We start from the raw sequence: 19023 nt of genomic DNA on the forward strand, positions 1-19023 counted from the left end.
GGGGGGGAGGAAAAGCAAGGGGTTAGTTCTGCAGAGAATCAGTATGCATGTAGAGGCCCGGGTAAGAGCCCAAGGGAATCCAAACAAAAGATGTGAAGGCCCAGAAAAAAACCAGGAAAAGGGGCGGGGGGAAGACAGGTTCTTTTCTGCGATTTTACCCCCTGAGGTCTTTTTATCAGTTTTTCCAAGGGAAACTTTGGAAATTTTGGGGAGTACTTAAAAAAACTCCTTTGAAATATTTTCTCTTTTAAAGTGCATGGTCTTAAACCCAAGATGCATTTCTGTAACTAGAAGGATATCTAATCTTCATGAAGGGAGCATTCAGGGGTTTTATCACTTTTCAGCTGTGCATACCTTCTGTTCTTTTGATCTGACTTGTGGTTGACCTTTTCACTTCTCCCTCAAACCACTGCACACATATACCCAGAGATTGTTATAATTTTGTCTTGTCTTTATTAATTTTTTTCTTTAATTAAAAAAGTTGCTGGATTTTAAGTTTTTCCTGCTTGTTTTTTTTTTAAGAATAAATAAATAAATATAGTTATGAATAATGCATTTTATGTTAAAGCAGTAAAATTAGTTTCAATTTGGTGGGACAGTAAGCATTTGTCAGGACCCACAGCCAAACAACGAAGTAAACGCTTCCAGGAAGGTTTTACTTTTATTGAAAAGCCATAGATGCAATAACATGAACACTGTTAGGAATGGCGGGCTACCTGTGCGCATAATAGGATATAGGGCATTCGTATGCGCCCCCCCCCCAGCAATAACCAATTAGGTGGGCTCCCACGCGCGGGAGACTGCCAGGCTCTCTAACGGTTGCGAAGCTGGGAACGGAGAAGCTCCCACGGACGATAGACACCACAATCTCCTCCAGTAAAACCTTACAGATAAGTGTTGCGGCTTTGAAGCAATTAAGCGCATGGGAAGGAATGCAAAGCAACTAGAAAACATCTCCACACTCATGGCAGCTTGCTGACAATATTGCACATTATTTCAATCTACTCCAAATTTGTTTTTGTTTTTCCTGAGGGGGAAAAGGGGGGGGACTTTCTCCCCCATGGCTTCAAAATTTCTGGAAATTTCCCATCTCTAATTCCAAGCACATGAGAAAAAAATGGATAACAGTACAACCAATATAACAGAGAGATGCACAAGTCAGCCACCTGGAATGCACAGTGTGACAGACAGGAGAGTATCCTGCCCCTGAAAGGAAAAACCGCCAGTCAGCTGTTTCACCTTGAGCCAATGGGAGTTTTGCTCCAGCACCCAATCACCTTTCAGAGGGTAGATGGAATGTGGGAGAGAAGCACAACAGGGGGCAGTTCAGATATGCCTCAGGGAGAGGCACTGATAGTTTCAGTCTACCTCAGTAAAAGAGCAGACAGTTCGAAGGGTACACTGCCTGGTAGGATGGCAGAGTCATTTAGCTCCACCTTTGGAAGAGGACAGAGTACCTGGTTGTTAGGCCTGTCTCTGGTGATAAGCAGACCTTGTACCATTTAGTCTGACTCTTGGGAAGGGGCAGGCTGATGTGGGTGGAATCCTGTGAGTGTGAAAGGATCCAACCTAGTGGCTTTTCAGTGGAAGCTTATTTGTACCTGCAAGAATTTAAGAGAATTCAAACCACACTCTGAAGCCATAACTAGTTTAAATTTATGTGCCGCAGCCAGGTTTCTCCCGTGACTATCTGGAGATATGTCTTACTGATCTGTTCCATAAAATAACCTGTGAATAAATAAGTCTTCTTTATTATACACATACACTCCTGCCTCAGTGATCACCATGTTCATCTTGTTCAGTACGAAACTTACCTCAGATCAGCAAACCCGAAACCTTTATACTTGCTCTCCTTGTAACTGAGGGGAAGGTTTACAGTTCTAAATAAACTCGGTTCCCCAAAATTGTAAGAAGTGGGGTGGGTCTCCTCAGTTCTGAGACAGGACCTGTCACACACAGGCTGAAAATCAGGGAGGGTTGTCAATGCTGGGCTTCTTGATCCAACCAAGACACACTTCTGGAGTAAACCCAATTTCCCTGCATAACTGACCCTGCCACCTCTCTAGAAAAGCCAAGTCATAGTCCCAGAACCATTGGTCTCCTCTTGTATTTTTGCCATCCCAGCAAGTTGGATGATACCATATTTGAAAGGAGGCTACTTGTCATCTTTGAAACTTGGGCTTTATCATCGATCCACTAAGATTCATAAATAGCATATTGGAAAAGGTCTCTCCCTACCTGCACTCATGACACCATGAGCTCCTGTCTTCTGAATACACCGTTCCACGTCACTTAGGTACTGGATGTTTCCATTTGCAAACACAGGAATATTTACAGCCTTTCTATCACAGAAAAAAAAAGAACAGCAGCACTAATAAATTCATAAATCAGAAAACAGATCCAGAGCTCTTTGGGGGACAGAGGGGGGAACCTTTTATTGTTACCACAAAAGTCCTGTTGCAGTGAGGCACCAGACTGCATTTCCCTGAGATGGAGATCCCATGACAGTGGGTGAAACAGAAAATCAGCCTATGAGTCTAGCACCTTGGACTTCTGTCAGTCTCTTGTCAACGGGGGGGAGGGAAGGTTAGCAAAACAATCACCTCTCCCCTCCTACACACAGCATGCTGTTTGTGCTCTGTACCACTGAGAAGAAAAACACCCTAAAATAATGAAGTTTATTGTTTAAATCCTTCTTTGCTGGGTGTTTTAAACTGGCACCCCACCATATTGGTCCAAAAGGGGAGCTCCCTGATCCTAAGAAAAGCCCAGATATAGTAGTCCAAAAAGGCACAGACTTCTCTCTCATTTTGCCATGGCCAGATGCTAGGCCGGTGGGCAACCTTGATATAATCTCTCAGATGGAGAGATACTTGCAAGTTATAAGTAGGGTTACCAGCAGACCTGGAAAAAAGTGTTCTGTTTCTTTAATAAAAGCTTAATATATTGAAATGGACACTTGAATCTTTTCACAGCACTGAGGTAAATCACCTTGTAAATAACTTTCTATTAAGTCCCTACCAAAGAGGCATTTTTAGTCCAGGCAATTGGCAAGCCTTGGTGAAAGTGTATATTTAGCTAGAAACTTTGTTTTATTTCCTGTATTCTGTGCTCTTTCAACTCTTTTTTTATTATGTGCTAATTTGCCAATTTGACGGGAGAGACTTATCCATGTATCTGCTGCTCCATCACTCTACCTTCTAAAGGGAGATGGAGACCTGCTTCTTCCTCACGCACATGCACACACAAGACAGACATTCAAGGTTTGATCTACAGAATGACTTGAAGCATTCTGAAAATACTGAAGTTGTATCTCTGGGTCCAAAAGAAAGCTGAGGTCAGAGAAACAGAGGGATCTATAGGTGGGATTCAGTTACTTGGGGTACAGTCTGCCAAAATAATAATCTCCCTTATATATAAAAGCTGAATGGTGGTGGCACTTCTCTAGAACATTCCACACACTCTGGAATTGGTTGGTGCCCCGATGTGTCACTCAGAATCTGTCCCTATCCACTGGCTGCATTGCTTGAGTCTTGCCTCCAACATTCTAAATAGTTTGCTGTTCCTCTCCCCCCCATAGCCAGTCAGAACACAGAGGTTATTTGTATATGCAGCCTCATTGGCCTTTGCCTCAGAACACAGAGGTCGTTTGCATATGTGACTTGATTGGCTTTTGCCGCTAACATTCTAAACAGTTTGCTGTTCTGAGGTAAAATGTGTCCAATCTCCAGGTGAGGGCTGGAGATCACTCAGAATTACAACTGCTTTCCAGATGGCAGAGATCAGTTTCCCTGGAGAAAATGGTGGGCTCTGTATCCTTATATGCTGCTGAGGTGGCCCCCATATGACAGCCAATGTGATGTAGCAGTCAGGGCTTCAGAGCACGGGAGAGGCTGCAGGTGTGTGAGATGTGGAAAGCTAAAGAGTGAGTGGGAAATAAAGGTAGGTTGATGACTGGCTGGGAAGGAGATAGGGTTGCCAACTCCAGGTGGGAAATTCCTGGAGATGTGAGGGATGGAGCCTGGAGAGGGTGAGGTTTCAGGAGGCGTGGGACCTCCGACAGGTACAAAGCCATAGACTCCACCCTCCAAACCAACCATTCCCTTCTGGGGAACCATCATTGCCAATCTCCAGGTGAGGGCTGGAGATCACTCAAAATTACAACTGTTCTTTAGGTAGCAGAGATCAGTTCCTCTGGAGAAAATGGTGGATTCAGTGTCATTATACCCTGCGCTGAGGTCGCCACAGGAAATTGACACTGCGTGTCCAAGGCCGGGGCACCCGCCCAGAGCCACTTTCTAGAGACTGTTGTATTTCTTTCCACAACGGGCCTTTTTCCTAGTAATGTATAAGTGTAATCTATGACAAGATCAAATTCACAGTTTAGTACAAGAAACAGAACACTCTGTCACACAAATGTCTGTGTTTACCCTAAATCTTTGGCTTTGGCGAAAAGACTCACCACCAGGCTCCAGCAGCACCTTACCTCACAGCCTGTATGTGCTCCCAGGAGGCCACACCGGCTAGAGGTCCCTTCTGTTCTTTAGTGCGACCATGGACTGTCAGGAGCTAGGAGAAAGTTGTATTTGCTTTTCAATTTATGTGGGTCAAGTATATCTAGAAAAAAACACTGTTTCTTTCCTCTTTATCTGTTACAAAATGTGGCAGGACTCCTCGTAACAAACATTTCTCCTAGCCTACGGATTCTGAATCAAGAGAAATTAGATTTCAGCTGCTGTGGCAAGGACTTGAAACCTTTTGAAGTTATGCTCTGTACATGCACATATTTGTGTAGATTAATCAAGAAATCACATACAGATCAAAAGCAAGCAGCTTAATCAAGAATAAAACATAGGTACAGAACTATAGAGGAGCTGCAGTGGCTCAAGTGGTTAAGACGCTGAACTGCAGGCTGTAGAAGGTCAGTAGTTCCGCAGTTCGAGACCCGGGTGCTGCATGATGGAGTGAGCTCCCATCTCTAGTTCCAGCTCCTGCCATCCTAGCAGTTCGAAAGCAAGAAATTGCAAGTAGATCAATAGGTACCACTTCGGTGGGAAGGTAACAGCGCTCCGTGCGCCTTGGTGTTTAGTCATGCCGGCCACATGACCACGGAAACGTCTTCGGACAGCGCTGGCTCTTCAGCTTTGAAACGGAGATCAGCACCACAACCCTAGAGTCGGATTCGACTGGCTTTCGAGCAAGGGAACCTTTACCTTTACAGAACTATAACTCTAACTATACAAAGAGAACAGCAAAACTGTGGGGGATTTATCCTGTTTGTTTTGTTTCCAATATATGTATGGTGGAATACCCCGGGAATATTCTATAGGTCTATCAGTAGCAGAGGCAGTAAACCTCTGAATGCTAGCGCTAGGAGGCAGCATGTAATGTTTGTTGGCTCACAAGGACAACTGGTTGGCAATTGTGTGAAACAGGATGCTGGACTAGATGGACCACTGAGTCCAATGTTGCAAGGCACCTCTTTTCTTTCTCAGAAGTTACTGGCACTTTTAATAGGGGAATACATTTTGCTTCCAGCTTATTCAAAGATGACAACTTAAGTCAGGAGACTGAGTTTCTGATTCAACCTCTGCCAAAACACTGGGACAGGAAATGCTTACACAAGTTATTAAAACATCCCTGACTCACTGCACCCATTAAATTTAAGAATATGAAAGCCCTGTGTGTAATGCAACAAAACAGAGAACAGCTGACTCCTTACTTGGCAACCAGCCGTCTCCAGCAACTGAGCGTATTTCACAGTTTTGGCAATTTCTGGGAAAACACGAATTTTGCATGTAATAGGAACAGACAGCTTCTCATTAGCCAACATAACTGAAAAACAAGAAAAAAACATTATGAAATTGGCTTCAGTCCAAAAATCATCTAAGAAAGCTTCAAATGATTAAAGGGATAGCACTCTTGTCCTGAGATGCATTGCCTATACACCATACTCTCTACTGTGCAGCAGAATGGTAAAGCAAAAACAGAAAATCTAAATGACCTTTTTTCAAGCAAAGGCATAACTACACAATCTTCTCCACAGAAGGCAATTCATACTCTATGTTGCTTTCAAGTTTCTTCCTTTTGATTTATTTTGCTTTTTCATTCTTCTCACAGAAACATTAACAATTTGAGATACGCAGATGACACCACATTACTGGCAGAAAATAGTGAAGACCTGAAATGACTACTGATGAAGGTTAAAGCAGAAAGTGCCAAAGCAAGATTACAGCTGAACATCAAGAAGACAAAAGTAATGATTACTGGGGAATTACACGATTTTAAGGCTGATGATGAAAAAACTGAAGTTGTTCAAGATTTTCTATTTCTAGCTGCGGCCACAATGCTTGGCTGGTCCCGGCTTGTCAGGCGTCCTCTGGTTCTCCTGCTTCAAGGCAGCTTCAAAGTTCACAAAGTGTTCCCTCACACTTTATGGTTGAAAGAAGCCTCTTGCTCTTCCTCCCTATACTTTGGGAGAAAGACTCGAGGGCTTGACGCCCCTTAGGGAGAGGATAGAACCCAGGAAAGGTGAGCTGTTACGGAGCTACTCCGAACACGTCCACCTTCGTCAACCTCTAGCAACACAAGGAAGCTCTTTAAGCCAGGCACAAAGATAAGTATTAGTTGGATAACTTTAACACGTAAAAATAGCTGCACTTAACTAAGGTGGATTCAGTCTCCTTCACCCCCTTCTTCCCCCGGACGAGGGTTAACTAGTTGAAATATTGGGCCGTTTTAAATTTAAGCCTCAAAGTAAAGTGCAACAGAGTAAAAGTGAGGGGAGTGAAGGGAGGTAAATAGAATAAACTAACCGGTTGTGTTTTGTTTAACCAGAAACTCAGAAGGAAATGGAGACTGGGAAAGGTAGCCGTGAAGGAGCTAGAAAAGATTCTTAAGCATAAGGATGTGTCGCTGGCAACCAAGATCATGCCATAGTATTCCCCATTACTATGTATGGGTGTGAAAGTTGGGCAATGAAGAAAGCTGACAGGAAGAGAGTAGATTTGTTTGAAATGTGGTGTTGGAGGAGAGTCTTATGGACCACCAAAAAACAAATAAGTGGTTTCTAATCAAATCAAGCCTGAGCTCTCCCTAGAAGCTCAAATAACTCAAATGAGGCCATTGTACTTGGGTCACACTATGAGAAGACAAGAGTCACTGGAAAAGGCAATAATGCTAGGAAAAGTTGAGCTGAGCAAGACTGTTAACGATAGGACATTTTGGAGGTCATTAATTCACAGGGTTGCCATAAGTCAGAAGTGACTTGATGGCACTTAACACACACTCTCTTCTCACAGTCTGCCAGCTCCACCCTACTTGACATATAGACTTATTGAAAACAGGAACAACTTCCCTGAATGGACCTCTAAAACACCACTGTAATCTTTTCAAGGAAAAAATGAAACCACATACACAGCAGCTTCCAGCATGGAGTGCATGTGTGTATAAATATTTTACATCTATGTCCTGTCCTTACAAAGGAGCTCAGAAAGATGTTTAAGACACGCACCCACCCTGCCAAAGGCCCCCCAGTAAGCCTCATAACTGAATGGTATCCCCACATTTAACCTCCACTCTAGTCTCTGCATACAGGTTTAGATAAGAAATGTGGGTTGATCAAACTGGAATTGCAACAGGGTGCTCTGAAGATGGTCTACTCCAGTTCTGATTGCTAAATGCTAACTCCTACAAGTTGGATTAAGCACCAGGCTATATCCCTGAATGTGACAACTTTCAAAGATCAATGTGCTGATACAATCTCACTGGCACAAGGACAATAGTTACACTGTAGGCAACAACACTGAACACATGCGAGCAATTCATGGCTTCTAAGGGTAACAGCTAAGTAGGAGCCCATGTCCGTGTGCTTCAGCACTGCAACAGATTTGCACGCAGCTTGAAGGTTGAAAAAAGAAGTGGGTGGCGAAAAGGGTTTGCAATGGACTGTGTTATCCTGTAAGGAGGGATACAAAAATACTGTCTTCCTATATGCCTTTGAACAAGCACTTCTGTAGTGAATTCCATGTGTTTCCCATTTATTCTGAACATTTCTTGCCCTTTTTTCATGGTTCTCACAAACTTACTCATTCTCTGAAGAAGGTCCCATTCCTCCTGCAGGCATGCTCCATAGTGACCTACCAAAAAACAGCAAATCATGGTCCAACAAAGATGACAATAGTCCTGGTGAGTGCACATGTACACACAGAACAAAAATGATGCTCTTAAATGGAGTTGCAAGAGGGAGGGAAAAGGTATTCTCTCACTGTGTAAGCCAAAACTCTTAGTTAAAACTTAGCAGAACCAGAACACTGCAGCACAGAACTCTTCCTAAACACCTGTTCCTCTCACAACAGCTGGAGTGGCCACAGTCCAACCAACACCCAATAAGCATATCTTCACTTTTATGCTACTTTGTTACGAAATACTAACATGAATCAGGACAATATGTACAGCTTGAATGTAAGATAGCTTAACAGGGTGGTCAATAGGAAAGTGATTTCACAGAAAGCTTTTACGGAGAGGTTTAACAGAATTATTAATGCAGGTTTTCCATGCTTGATACTTAAGGAGTGATTCTGAGGCTGCTGCATAAATCAAGGTTACAATTCTAATTATATTGACTAGGTAATGATTGATATTAAATTCAGTAGAACTTCGTTCCAAGTAAACATACGTAGGGTTGAGTTGCAAACACCATTTATTAATTTGGATTGTAATTGCCCGAGAATACTCTTAAGTCAAAAGTTGACATGACAGAGCCATCTACATGTATGCATTCATAGATTTCATCTATCCATTGTAGAATTCAGGTGAGGCCTATTGCTTTTCACAAAAAATGGATTGTACAAGCATGGGAAGCTAAACCATGCCCCTTCCTTTACTTCACTGTACTCCATAGTTAGAAATATTGTTCTTGCTGGCATGGCTCATTTCTGGCATTGGAACTCTGCTGGGAGATAAATGCTTCAAGCAACAGAATGCAATGCAACAAGGTAAGGAAAACAAGAAGGTGGGGTTTAGCTCCCATCACTCACAACCTCAATATTCTGTAAGAAAACAACCCCATCCTGATTTACACATATGCCTATCACATCTAGTTTGGTTTTCAATGTCTACATTGATACAGACTGCAGTTCACCCTTACCTCTCTTTGCAATCATCTGGGGGCACCCCAAATTCAGATCAATGGCATCACAATAATCTTGAGCCAACAAGGCTGCCTGAACAAACACTTCTGGATCATTGGCACAAAACTAAAAAGAGTTACATAAGTTAAAAAGAAACAGTTGGAGATTACACTTCCAAGTACTATACCCTGTGAGTTTATAAAACAACAGGTCGCTATGCAATTAAAACCATCATAGATTATGGTTGTCAACAATTCCAAAAAGGGAACACACCTTAAACAGTTTTCTGCCTATTTAAGCACCAGATCTTGTCCAACTAGGCAAGGTTCCCCAAACCATTTATATATTGCACTTTCCTATTCTATAACTATCACTTCAGTCTTTCTCATAAGAATAAAGAAAACCTAAATATTTGGCTAGAAATCATGGGTGTGTATGTATGTGTCTTCAGAAAGGTCTGGTTTTCTGAGATTCCATCTGAACCAGCAATTTTATTGCATTCATATTGAGACTGGGTTATCAACGAGCCAAATTTAGACTATGCTAAAAGAATTTATCAGAAAAAATAAGCAAGGTGGCTCTGGCAACTGGGTCCACAGGTGCAAGTTTAGTCAAAAAAAGAAGACAACTGATTATGGAACAACAGGATAAAATAAAACACTTCTTTTGTGACAAGTCACCGGAAGGTGGCACTTCAAAGAGATACAAACTTCACACACTAAGATGCAGAGACCAAACCATAGCTGATCACAGAGTACAGTGCATATTTATTGGGAGCAGATTACGCAACCTGTGTGTGTGTGTGCATGCACATGTGCTGGCATACACAATCCATATATATATATTTCCTTGCAACCAAAAGTCTGCAGTGGGTTGTGTTTTCTTCATTCCCACTGTAGCTTTGAAAAAGTTCTCACATCCAATGTATACAGCTTTGTGCAGCAGAGAAAGTATCTTTGAGACATTCTTCATGACATCTATTCTCTCAGCCTTTTTTCACAAACAATCCTGCTTCTTTTACAAATTTCAACCTCGCCATGTCATTTTTTGTAGTGTTCAGCGGACAGCTGCCCAAACCAGGTTGCACCATTAACAATGCTCCCAACCATTTTGCAATGACTGCTAGTGGTACAAGTAACTCAAAGAGAACTCTGGAGGATGAAGCTAAGGATGCATACAACAGTTTGCACCCATAAACATGCACCAGAGCAGCACTGCTGTTCCAAGTTTTTTGGGGAAACCGTGATACGGGGACACTAGAACTAAGCATACAAACATACCTTAAGGATCACCTCTACCATTCCTGTCACTCTCAAAATGCTCTTGCTGCAAAATCCTAACTGATTCAGGAACAGAGAGGTGTCTGGCTCACTTGAATTAGCCTACATGTGGGATTATGTTATACATATCACTGATTTCAAGAACAATAAATTGTGAAATATATTATACCAGTATTATTATTTTGAAGCAATGTTCTCTACCTAAAAACAATTTCAATATTACAGTAGATATTGCTGCGCTACCTATTTTACCACCATGTTATTATATCACCTTGCAGGAAAAAGCATCCTTTTCTTCAAAGAATACACTTTCAAAGAGGAAACATGTTATTGTTATTACCTGCACAATCAAAGGTCTATCCTCAGGGCACACTTCACAATACAGATTTTCCTTACGGTAATTGGCATCTCTGACAAAGACCTGAGCATGCAGCATAGGGGTATAACACAGCTGAGCTCCATGACGGCGGCTTAGCAGTCTCCATGCGAGTTCACTTTGATCCACCATGGGAGCAACCACATAGCAGGCACCTCTCAATGTGTTTCTCCAAAACTCAAAGCCCTTAAGTTTAGGCATCTTCATCTTACTGGAAGGGAACAGAAACAGTCAATAAATACTGTAACCGATTCCAGTATGTTACTCCTATTTTTAAAAAAGCCTTCATATTAGACACATTGAAGCCAACTATTACTTTATCCAGATGCCATTTATGTAGCTTTTAGTTTTACCCCATAAACACAATACACAAAACCTTTAGGGCTCCATCTCCGTTAAACAAAATGCTAAGGGAAAAAAAAGTTTTTAGTACCCTGTTTTGTGACATATTATTGATAACTATATTTAAAAGCTATGGAACACAATGCAGATAACATATCTACAGGTCTGTATTAGGTTCTCTATTAAATTATTACAGAAAGGAAAGTAGAAATTTCAGCAGTATTACTAAGTATCTTCTATCATTCCATAATCAGATACCACAACACTGCAGAAGTGAAGCCTCAGAATATCATACCACCTTCTCATGTCATAATTCTGAGCTGATATAAGAAATCAGATTTGCTTTGTTGTTCAAACAGTACCTCATTATTCTGTGGTCATGGCATTACTGTGCCACTTGTTCAGAGTCAAGACTTTTTTTAAAAAAATTAAGTGCTACACAAACAGCAGTGAAAGAGCACTTCCATTTTTTGAGCTACACGTCATTGCTTGAAGGACTCTATATTGCAACAGGTCATTGCTTGAAGGACTCTATCTTGCAATATGGTATGCAATGGGGAAGATATGCCTGGAACTCAAGAAAACATGTCAGTTGCACGAAACTGCTGCAGAGCTGATCCCATTGGAACAGAGTAAGTGGGCTGTTTGTTTACTTTGAAAAAAAAACCGAAATAGTCAGTGTAAGGGGACTGAAGCGGATTCCTAACAGGAGAGATATACCTGTTGCTACTATATTGTTATTGTTCCTAAACTAGATGAGGAGGAACGACTGCTTAGCTGTACAAAGCTGGCAATATGTCCATTCTTCATAGCAAAATCAAGGTTAAGCCGGTCAAAGGCGAGAGGGGCCACGGCCATGGTTGGCTACGGGGCTGGGTTTCTTTTGCAACGAAAGGCTTACAAGGTTACAGTGAGCCCGTTCTCTTCCCCAAAGCCCAGCACTCACTAAGCATGCCCATGGTGTTCCAATAGGGCTACTTGACGTCAGTGACAGTCCTGCCCCAACTAGGCCAGGATCTGGGCCCACCTTGCAGAGAGACCGCCCCGACCCCTTTGCCCAGGTCCCCCTTTCTTTTCTCTCCCCGATGTACCTGAGTCTTACGCTGTGACTGTGGCCGTGCGAAGAGGCCCTGAGCCCCAGTCGGGGCACATAGAGAGCCGAGCGGCACTTCCGCCATCACACTCCGACCGCCAAGGGGGGGGAGTGTAACTTCAAACCAAGGCCCGTCGGAAATCGTGGCGCAGCTGAACAAGGCCGCGCGGAAATCGCTCCTAGCGGCCGCTCCCGAACTCGCGTGTTTTCTCGGCTGCGAGAAATGAAGGGCAGCAGTGGTGGTAACAAACGTGAGCGAGAAGGAAATCGGCCATTTACGTTATCCGGGGGTGGGGGGGGACCCTCGGGACTGAGCTCCACCCCTCCCCCACAGTGGAGCCAGCTTGGAGGGCTGCGGGCGTTTGGCACAGACCAAAGCAGGGTCCGTCCCACTGTGACCATGGCTCGTCTTCACCAGGCTGGGAGGAGGGAGGTGCAGCGTGGGCTCTATGCCGGCGGCACCCTTGGCCACATGAAGCTGCCTTATACTGAGTCAGACCTTGGTGCATCGAAGTCAGTATTGTCTACTCAGACTGGCAGCGGCTCTCCAGGCTCTCAGGCAGAGGTCTTTCACATCACCTCCTGCCTGGTCCTTTCAGCTGGAGATTCCAGAGGTTGAACCTGGGAAACTCCTGCATGCAAAGCAGAGGTTCTGCCACCGAGTAGCAGCCCCTACCTTAATGTGCACAGCAGTGCCCAGCTTTGTCCAGTGGCAGTGGCCCGCATACACTCCCTGCCATCTTCTTTGCGGCCAGGCCAGTGAAGAGGAGCACAAGCACAATGGGACCACTGTTCCCTCTAAGCTGAGTTAGTGGATGATTCTGCATTAGCTTTTGCCTGCGTTGTTTTACGGAACCCATGTTGGAACAGAAATTCCCCTCTGCATTGCATGCTGATTTCACTTCCTTTGATCACCAGATTATATTGTAGCCTCCACACTACATGCCACTTTCGCTTTGTTTGATCGTTGGATTTTATTGTACCTTCTGCATAGATTTATGGCCATTTTATGGCTGTTCAGGGGTGATGTTGCAGGCAGTACGGTGTTGTCTTGAGGTATGGTTTTGAGCTGCACTTTTTCCTCCCAGTTTAGAAATTGTGGAGCAAATGCTAGTTGCAGAATCGCCCAGTGACAGCTAGCTCTCAGTTTTTAAGACTCCGGCTCACACATTTTTGTTTTAGCTCAGGAAGGATGGCTCCAGAGCAAACTAATTTTTGCAGTAGCCAATTGCTCACTCACAACTTTAATGCCAGTAGCTCACAAAGTAGAATTTCTGCTCCAAGACTCCACAGCTTAAAGGAAACACTGGATGGGACCCTGGCTTCATAGGGTTGCCAACTCCAGGGGAAATTCCTGGAGCTTTGGGATTAGAGTCTGGGGGTGGGGTTCAGGGAGGAGAGAGATGTTAGCAGGGATGCGATACCATCAAGTCCACTCCAAAGCTGCCATTTCCTGCAAGGGAATCTCTGGTCTGAAGATACATTTTAATTCTGTGAGATCTCCAGGCCCCACCTGGAGGTTGGCAGTCCCACAGGTAGGGTACGGTGGGGCTGGCAAGAAAGAGCACAGATAGTGACAGCTTACTTCACCTTGGGCTAGGCAAGGTGAGCAGCATGGGCTCATGGCTTCAGCATGTGAGTAGGAGAATTGGCACAGCAGTGCTTGCTGTCACCTTGCTGGCCTGGGTTTGGAGCACCACAGGTGCAGAGCTTCCCGTAACATATCTTTCCAGTATCTCAAGTAACAAAGTTACCTGTATTCAACTTATTTTCATCTGTATTTGTGAAACTGTACAGCGTAAAATGTGCTTTTAGACTGGAGCTGGCCACCGTATATTTGGATGAAGGACCACCAGAGGAGGACTCTGCAGAAGAAGGCAATGGCAAAGGACTTCTGCATCTCCTTTGCCTTGAAAGCCTCTGGCTGGGGTTGCCATAAGTTGGTTGTGACTTGATAGTACTTGTGTACATACTTGTGGTTAGCAAACAATAAATTGGGGTAGAGGAAAGAAATGTGTGTGTGATTTCCAGTGCAATCCTAAGTGTGCCTTCTCAAATCAATAAGGAATTCAGCCCCCTGTCAGTTAGGCTGCCATATGATTTATAGGCCTAGGGTTCGCCTGCCTGACCTCTGTACAAGTTGGTGCCACGTTCCTTCCCTCCTGATTCTCTCACCTTGTATTCCTGTCTGAGCAGTGTCTCCACTTTAATTAACCGTGAGACTAGTTTCGTTTCTCAGCCTCACCATCGGTTATTCTTTCCCGCCCGCGGGAAACGGGCCGATTGGCTCCAAGGGGGGGGGGGACCTGTTGAATCCTCAATATCACTATATGCTTGTTCTATACTCGTCATTCCTAACAGTGACCATGTTACTGCAACCATAGTACTAACAATAAAGTAAAACCTTTTTTGGAAGTGTGTGCTCTGTTGTTTGGCTGTGGGTCCTGACATTCTGTTAGGAATCCTATCATCCTTATTGTTCGCATCTCTCAAGCCCAGATGAGCGAGGAAGAGGACAAAATCGTACCCACGACGACTGGGGGAGGAGACCCCTACAACCCAGCCCGAGGTACCGGTGATGACTACCCCACCCCTGACTACCCCTACAATGACCGTGGACCTAGGGATGATCCCGAAGATGGCATCGGCCCACATCTTCTTGACACTGAGGGGGCCAAGGCAGCTGGGGGGTCTGCTGTACCAACCCGGGCCATTACGGTGGGGCCAGTTTAACCCGGACTTGACGGAGGAGACATATGTCCTTACCAAGGGTCTGCAGAGAGACAGCCGGTTCGACACCGGCCTGATGGGTGATTCCAGCTTCCTACCCTATGGGGCAACGTCGGAAGTGGCGAAAGAGCGCAGCGGACGTCGGTCTCCAACGGAGGAAGAGCTCAGTCTAGTCAAGTGGATTGTGGAGATGAAACAGGCGCAGTGCCAAATGGTGCACAATTTCAATGAAGTGATCTTGGGCATCCCGGATTTGGTGATCCAGGCACTGCGAGCAGAACGGGAAGCCCAGCAGCTGGTGCTGGCCCTTCCTCCCCCTCAGGAACCACCAGTTCCTGCAATGCTGGGCCAGCCGGTGGGCCCAGAGGCTCTGGGCCCTGGGCCCGGTGAAGATGCACCGGTACCAGGGCCCCGGCCGGCTAGCCCCATAGGCCCGTTCCTCCACCATTTATTTATTTTTATTTTATTTGTTTCATTTATACCCTGCCCTCCCCCCCACACCATCCCAAAGACCTGATCGAGGCAACGTTTGCTGGAGACCCGGAGGATTTGTCTTACTTTGTGGTCAGAGTAATGAAATTTGTCGAAAAATGGGGCCACCTATTCCCGGATGACAGCAGCCGGGTGGATGTGATTGCAGCTCGGTTGCGTGGAGCAGCAGCAATGTGGTATGTGGGGCTCCACAACTCACGGGCCCCGGAGTTGGTTGGCGTGGACGCTTTCATGTGGGCATTGCGTGCCCAGTTCGAGGATAGAAATGCCAGCCCGAAGGCTAGGGCATTCCTCCGCACCCTGAAACAGGGAAAGCGCTAGGTGAGAGAATACTCATCTGAGTTTAAACTCCACTCAGCAAAGATCAGGAATTGGCTGGACCAAGTCCTGACCGAATTATACCGTGTGGGGCTGAACCCTGAGATCCACGAGACAGTCCTTCGTTCCATGGACCCGGTATTGCCCCTGGGATGGATGCAGGAGGCAGAGAGCGTGGAAGGCCACCTAAACACCTTACGCTTAGACATCACAGCAGCTGGGGGGAAACCCCCCCTGGCCCTGACGCAGAAAGGGAAGCCGGTAAGACCACCCAAAACGCTCCAAGACCAACGCTTGGATGCAGGGGCTTTGTCTCCGGTGTGGTGAGCGTGGCCACTTCGCTGCCGAATGCAGTGGCTCAAGCCAGGGGGGAGCGGAAAAACCCGAACCGCCCAAGACGTGCGAGGGGACCCCCGTGAAGAAACTGCCAGGGAAGCCAAAATTTGCTAAGGCGCTCCAGGTGGCGCTACCCGAAGTCGAGGACGGCACTAGTGAGGAGGAGGACAGCAAGCCGGCGGGAAACGGGAAGGGCCTGCTGTGAGAGATGCGGAACAGGACGGCTTTCAACACTCCCCTGGGGCAGTTTGAATATAGGGTGATGCCGTTTGGTCTCCAGGGTGCTCCAAGAGTTTTCATGAACCTGATCAACGAGGTGTTACACAAGCACTTGTTTAAGGGTGCCTTTGTCTATTTAGATATCTTGCTGTACTCCCCCGATTTACCCTCACACGTGAAACTGGTGAGGGAGGTGCTCCAGACGTTGCACAAGCACAAACTGTTTGCGAAATTATCTAAATGTCCCCATACGAGCCTCAGAGAGCACTGAGGTCAGGGTCGCAACACCGGTTGACTCTCCCTGGTCTGAAAGAAGCCAGACTAAATACTACCAGAACCAGGGCTTTCTTGGTGGCGGCCCCACACTGGTGGAATAAGCTCCCAGAGAACATCAGGGCCCTGCGGGACCTCTCACAGTTCCTCAGGGCCTGTAAAACGAAGCACTTCCGCCAGGTGTTCGATTAGGGGCCGCCGCTGAGTGGTATGCCCTGGAACATCTTCTGGCCGAACATAGACCATCTGGCTAGAGTCCCCGCTGGTTACTACCCCTAGCTAGGGGTTGATTGGATTACCGCCATAATTGGTACTGTAATTGTTGTTGTTTACTTTTTTAAACTGATATTGTATTCATTAATTGTTTTAACTTCTTGTTATGTTATTTAATCTGTTAGCCACCTTGAGCCTGCTTGTCAGGCAAGGCGGGGTATAAATACAAACAAACAATAAATATAAATAAATAAATGTGAATTTCATCAAACGGCCATTGACTTTTTGGGATATAGGATTTCAGAAAAGGGGCTAGAAATGGACCCGGGGAAGGTCCGGGATGTACTGGGGTAGGAAGCTCCCCACACCCGCTGCCAGTTACAATCCTTCCTCGGATTTTCCAAATTTTATCGAATTTTTTAACCCAACTTTGCCCAAGTTAGCTTGCCCCTCACTGATCTGTTGAAAACTAAAGGGAAGGGCCCAGAAGCAACCAAACCGAGCGCTAAGTTCGACCGCCTCAAAAAGCTCTTCACCTCGGAACCAGTCTTGGCCCATCCCAATGAGAATAAAAAGTTCAGTGTTCAAGTTGACGCTTCCGACGTCGCCATCCTGCAGAAGGGGGAGGATGGGAGGTTGCACCCCCTAGCATATGTGTCCTGCAAGTTTAATGAGACTGAACGCCACTGGGCGGTGTGGGATAAGGAGGCGGGGGCAATCTGGCTGGCGCTCTCTACAAGGCAGCACTGGTTGGAGGGTGCCAGGGTGCCGTTTGAGGTCTGGACAGATCATAAAAATGTGGAGGTGTTGAAAAAACCCCGTAACCTCAATGCCAAGCAATTGCGTTGGGCCGACTTCTTCCCCCCACCACCACATTTCGCCATTGCCACCAACAGCAGTAAACCAAGACAGCAGCAGTACAGAGATGGAAGAGTGGCTGCAGGCTGTTCTGGCACACACAATGTGTCATGTTCTTACTGTTTTAGGTAAAGGTTAAGGTTTCCCTTGCTCGAAAGCCAGTCGAATCCGACTCTAGGGATGCGGTGCTCATCTCCATTTCCAAGCCGAGGAGCCAATGCTGTCCAAAGAAATTTCCTTGGTCATGTGGCCGGCGTGACTAGTTATTCAAGTGGCAGCTCTACAACGGTGCAATCCTAAACAGAGTTATACCCTTCTAGAAGAAGAGTTGGTTTTATACCCCACCCTTCACTACCCAAAGGAGTTTGGAGTGGCTTACAATCGCCTTCCCTTCCTCTCCCCACAACAGACACCCTGTGAGGTAGGTGGGGCTGAGAGAGCACTGAGAGGACTGTGCTTGACCCAAGGTCACCCAACTGGCTTCATGTGCAGGAGTGGGGAATCAAACCCAGTTCTCCAGATTAGAGTCCACCGCTCTTAACCACTATATCAAACTGACTCTCTAGAATAGAAATTCAGTGAATTTAGGAAGATGTAACTGTATTTAGGATTGTACTATAAGAAAGGAATTTGACCACTGAGCTGCATGCATGAATTGGATGACCATGCTGTAGTATATACTTGTAGTATACACTTTGAAAGCTACAGTTGATCCAGAATACAATAAGATTTAGTTTTGGCGTTAGCCACAGGGATCCCCTAACTCTGGTCTTTTATGACTTCCATAGGTTACTACTAAACTTCCAGGAAAAATTAAACATATAGCTTTTTCAGTGTTGGCATGAAAGCTTGAGGGAGTATATTCTACCATAAGATCCATCCTGCTTGTTACAATCCGCTACTGGTAATTCCTTGGGGGTCCCTTCAAGAATTAAAGCTGGGCTCCCATCTTGGCAACCAACTTCTTGCTATGATATGCCACAACCAGGAGCTTGGTGCTTTTAAGAGAACTTAGCAATTCAGAGGAGGTCTACTCAGGTCTATTCAATTTATTTATTTATTTATTTATTTATTTATTTATTTTATTCTGGGATTTATATCCCACCCTACCCAAGCAGCCCAAAGCGGCAAACAAGCGGCAATGCCGGAAATAAAACATAAATTGCATTAAAACATCAATAAATACAGACTAAAATGGTGCTCTACAGTTCATTTTAAAATTTCCAGATGGTCGATGTCCCTCACTGGCGGCCGATGATGTGATAGCAGGAGCGCCAGAGTGATGTTCCTCTTCTGGGCGACGTCTACCCCCGCCCAGGAACCAGGGTGGATGGTAAATCAAGCCACGGTGGTGGTATAGTG

The 19023-nt window shown here is 45.3% G+C and overlaps 1 protein-coding gene across 2 annotated transcripts in view; it reads right to left on the reverse strand.

Moving 5' to 3' along the window:
• The window catches only part of DUS1L (dihydrouridine synthase 1-like), a 28123-nt gene extending 15557 nt beyond the window's left edge, over positions 1-12566 (reverse strand). Inside the window, exons 1-7 of one of the 2 annotated variants that reach the window (XM_015420403.1) lie at positions 12221-12566; positions 10752-10998; positions 9149-9257; positions 8088-8138; positions 5723-5835; positions 4487-4569; positions 2239-2342 (exon numbers count right to left, since the gene is read on the reverse strand). In XM_015420403.1, coding sequence (XP_015275889.1) covers positions 2239-2342; positions 4487-4569; positions 5723-5835; positions 8088-8138; positions 9149-9257; positions 10752-10994 — 703 coding nt within the window. In that variant the 5' untranslated portion in view covers positions 10995-10998; positions 12221-12566. Of the gene's footprint in view, positions 1-2238; positions 2343-4486; positions 4570-5722; positions 5836-8087; positions 8139-9148; positions 9258-10751; positions 10999-11491; positions 12015-12220 lie in introns of those variants that run through there. The other variant, XM_015420402.1, reaches the window with a different exon arrangement.
• Positions 12567-19023: the final 6457 nt, after the last annotated feature.

Source organism: Gekko japonicus, unplaced genomic scaffold (assembly GCF_001447785.1).
Source record: "Gekko japonicus isolate JY-2015 unplaced genomic scaffold, Gekko_japonicus_V1.1 scaffold360, whole genome shotgun sequence".
NCBI classification, from domain to species: domain Eukaryota; kingdom Metazoa; phylum Chordata; class Lepidosauria; order Squamata; family Gekkonidae; genus Gekko; species Gekko japonicus.